The sequence below is a fragment of the Malus domestica genome, chromosome 08 (genome assembly GCF_042453785.1).
Source record: "Malus domestica chromosome 08, GDT2T_hap1".
Taxonomy (NCBI): Eukaryota; Viridiplantae; Streptophyta; class Magnoliopsida; order Rosales; family Rosaceae; genus Malus; species Malus domestica.
In genome coordinates this window covers 24,615,556-24,619,406 of record NC_091668.1, presented here as the reverse complement: position 1 = coordinate 24,619,406, position 3,851 = coordinate 24,615,556, and the positions used below count along the sequence as shown (strand labels likewise).

At 42.5% G+C, this 3,851-nt stretch overlaps 1 protein-coding gene across 2 annotated transcripts; it reads left to right on the top strand.

Annotated features, from left to right (window-relative positions):
• The first annotated feature begins 362 nt into the window (after positions 1–362).
• Positions 363–3,237, top strand: LOC103411947 (phosphoribosylformylglycinamidine cyclo-ligase, chloroplastic/mitochondrial-like). 2 transcript variants are annotated; one of them, XM_070826502.1, is made up of 8 exons: positions 363–492; positions 900–1,346; positions 1,459–1,556; positions 1,675–1,776; positions 1,874–1,939; positions 2,117–2,289; positions 2,486–2,591; positions 2,757–3,237. In XM_070826502.1, exons 2-8 carry the CDS (start codon positions 1,019–1,021, stop codon positions 3,093–3,095), a joined length of 1,212 nt encoding a protein of 403 aa, XP_070682603.1. In that variant the 5' UTR covers positions 363–492; positions 900–1,018; the 3' UTR covers positions 3,096–3,237. The 2 variants fall into 2 exon arrangements, with proteins under 2 accessions (XP_070682603.1, XP_070682602.1); XM_070826501.1 differs by lacking the exon at positions 363–492 and having other exon boundaries at positions 889–1,346.
• The last annotated feature ends 614 nt before the right edge of the window (positions 3,238–3,851 follow it).

Here is a 3,851-nt window from a genome sequence, read left to right as displayed (position 1 = left end):
TTTTGTCCAAGCCCTTTTCATTAAAGCTCCCTTTTGATTAAGAATGAATAGTAACAGGCTCTTTTCGTTAAAACTCCCTTGTTTTTGTCTATTTGTATAGACCGTTGTTTTCTAATGTGTATAAAGCATTGCAAAAGTCAACATAATCCTCTCCGGATCTTTTGGTGAGGATCTTAGAGATTTGTAAATTGTATTAATTTACTATAAATCATTAGGTTAGTTTTTGTTAAATACAGTTCGGATTTAATTTTAAATACAAATATTTAAAATAATTTCTAATCACACAATATACAATGAACAAATATGATTCACTTATTCCAAAAATCCTCTAAAAAAAATCCGGCGAGAATCCGGATTCCTGCAAAAGAAATTGAATTCGGCCCATTTCCCAAAAGTCGAAAAGCTAGTTTGTATCGTGTCGGGGACCCTACGAATGGGACTGGTCTGATTTGGGGAGTTCGGAAATCGCTTGCTAGTCGAACTCAACTTAGAGCAACTCCACCCATGGAGCCTTCCCCCTGGCAATCCACTATTGAATCCACCCTTTTGAACAGTAACTGCCTTAAATGAATAGTAACTGCCATTAATGAACAGTAATTGCCATTTGCATCTCCACCCTTGTAGCCCTCCCCTAGGCAATAAGCAATTAAAATAATAGTTTTTTTTGTTTGTTTAAATAATAAAAAATTAAAAAGCTCTCTCTCTCTCTCTCTGACACAAAAAAAAATAAAAAATTGCAAAGCACTCGGGCCACAGGCCCGTCGACTCCCCACCCCACCTTCGCTCGGGCTCCCACCGTTGCTCGGCCTCCACACGGCTGGAGCTCTCTCCACCGGCCCTCGGGCCCTTTGTCCTTGCCTGTCGCCCGAGCAACCAGCCTCCGCTGGAGTTGCTCTTAGGGGGTGTGTGTTAGGGTTAGGGTTAGGGTTTGTCATTCGTGTGATATCAGGTGAGCGCTCCCTCCGCTCCAGCTCCCTCCGTCGCGGACAACCGTCGGCCTCCCCGTTGCAATTTTACAATGGCTGCCTACGGCATGATCACCGCCTTCCAAGCGTCTTGGCTAAGATCCTGTTACTCCGGAGCCCATCTATGCAGACTGCCGCCATCATCATCATCATCATCAGTTGGGTTTCTCTCTCTGTCTTCACCAGCATCATCAGCTGGTAAAATTTTGCAGAGCCGGCGCGTGTTGTCTTCGGAGCAGGAGGCCGCCGGAGGAGGAAGTCTGACGTACAAGGATGCTGGTGTAGATATAGATGCTGGAACGGCGCTTGTTGATAAAATTAAAGCCATGGCTCCTGAAATTGGATCCTTTGGGGGTATTGTCCATGATGAGATACTCCGCGGTACGTATGATTAATTTACGTATATAATCAATTAATTAATTAATTAATTAACGTTTGAATTTTGTTGTATACCGTTTGCAATTGTAATTGTATGGTGATGATTCCTCAACAGAAAAAGACGTATGCCTTGTTCACGGGACGGATGGCGTTGGAACTAAACTTAAGCTTGCTTTTGAGACTGGAATTCATGACACCATTGGTATTGATTTGGTAATCTACCACCTCCGCTTCTTGTATACATATTATTTTCTATTGATAATTGCTTTTCCAATGCCCCGACTATATTCGTTCTATCGTTTGTTCATTCGTTCGTTCGTTCAACTCTCAGGTTGCCATGAATGTCAATGATATCGTTACTTGTGGGGCGAAGCCATTATCTTTCCAGGATTACTTTTCTACAAGCCGCCTTGATGTTGATATCGCTGTCAAGGTAGACTTCACGCACGCACAATGCCTAAGCTTTTTGGATTGCACTAGTACATTATCATGCCCAATAACTGCACTCTTCTTCTTCTTCTTCTTCTTAGGTTATACAAGGTATTCGCGATGGTTGCCAACAATCTGGCTGCAGCTGTAAACTTTCAGGCGGAGAGGTATTCGCGACTAACTAGTTATTTTGAATTGTGCCATTAATTGCCCTGTGACTCTGTAACCTGGAGAATAAATCTTTCCCAACATGGGGAATAAATCTTAATGTTTTCAATCCTCAATTTATACAAACTTTTTTTGTAAGGTATACACGTGTTGCTGATAATTGAGTACGATTTTAGACTGCAGAGATGCCGGATTTTTACAAAGACGGCGAGTATGACCTGGGCGGCTCTGCTGTTGGAGCTGTGAAAAAGGATTCGATCATTGATGGGAAAAACATTGCTCCCGGAGATGTCATCATTGGCCTGCCGTCCAGTGGGGTTCATTCCAATGGTTTTTCTCTTGTGAGAAGGTTGGCGATTCAGCTTCTTACATATTTAAAAAATTAACGTTCAGTTTTCGTTAGCTGTTTTCATACGATAGTATGTAGTCTACAGCAAGTAGCTTGGTATGCGATTAAATTTTATGTCCCACCGGCCGGTTGGTTGACTCAACTACTCATGGAAAAATATCCCTACCTTACTACTGTTGCATCCATGTCTTTACAGGGTTCTTGCTGATACTGGGGTTTCTCTCAAGGACCAACTGCCTGGTGGAGAAGGTGTTACATTTGGCGAAGCTTTGATGGTCCCGACTGTGATATATGTTAATCAGGTAGGGTCGACATCGATCAAACCCTACTTCCGCTTCCCACTATTATGCTCTGCAGATGCATATTTCTGTAGGACCTAAATAACTAGCTACTGAAAAACAAAATGCAAATGCTCCCGTCATTGAGCTTTTTGTTAACTTATTATTGCCTTGCACTGAAACATGCAGGTCCTTGACTTAATAAGCAAGGGAGGTGTCAACGGAGTAGCTCATATCACAGGGGGTGGTTTCACAGAAAATATACCCCGAGTGTTCCCGAAAGGCCTAGGAGCGGTCATTTATAAAGACTCATGGGAAGTCCCACCAGTTTTCAAATGGATCCAGAAGGCCGGAAGAGTAGAAGAGGCTGAGATGAGACGGACTTTTAACATGGGAATTGGCATGGTTCTTGTTGTGAGTCCGGAGGCATCCCACAGGATACTTGAAGAGGATGGGAATGGAGCTGCTTATAAAGTTTACCGCATCGGTGAGGTTGTAAGAAGTCATGAAGGAGTGATTTATGTATAGTTGATTTTAGGTCAATTTAACTTGTGACCGTATCATGAATGTTAACTTTGTGACTCTATCTTGGGATTGACGGACCCCTGCACAAATTTAAGCAGAGAATTTATGGATTCTATTAATGAATATTGTTGTTTCCTAGACAGAAGTCAATCCCATGACGTTTAATTCGAGCTGCTGGTTTAGAATAAGGAATCAGATGCAGTGCAACTATTGGTCTCGTTTGTTTTGTTCGTTCGTTCGTTCTTCTTAGGTTATGTGAGGCACTTGCGATGGTTGCCAACCAACAGTCTGGCTGCAGCTGTAAACTTTCAGGCGAACGGTACGCAGTCCATGATGACCGGATGAAACTCAAAGCAGCACAGCCATATTGCCTTGAGGTTTCATGGCTCTCAGTTCTTTATAGTATGAAGGATGTTTCATTCGTCTTTTAGATAGAAGTCAGTCTGATGACGTTGAAATCGGGCCGCTGGTTTAGAGGAACGAATCAGATGCAATGCAACTGTTGGTCTCGTTTGTTCGTTGGTTCGTTCAACTCTCAGTTGCAATTAGACTAGTTACCTAAGATTTTGCTAATATTATCAAGGAGAGTGGTACTAAACATGCCCTAAAACCGACGTGTCAAAGGACATAATTGCCACCGTACAACCTAGAACATAACATAATGAAAGCATTACAACTTAAAAAGTCCAGCAGAAGCAAAAGCCGAAGACCTTTCCATCGACCAAATGAAACCTTCTCCCTTATCAGGGCTTGTTATCA

Coding starts and splice junctions, on each gene's coding strand:
- LOC103411947 (XM_070826502.1), top strand. CDS start 1,019: ATGGCTGCCTACGGCATGATCACCGCCTTCCAAGCGTCTTGGCTAAGA. Junction 1,347..1,458: donor CCATGATGAGATACTCCGCG/GTACGTATGATT, acceptor ATTCCTCAACAG/AAAAAGACGTATGCCTTGTT. Junction 1,777..1,873: donor ATGTTGATATCGCTGTCAAG/GTAGACTTCACG, acceptor TCTTCTTCTTAG/GTTATACAAGGTATTCGCGA.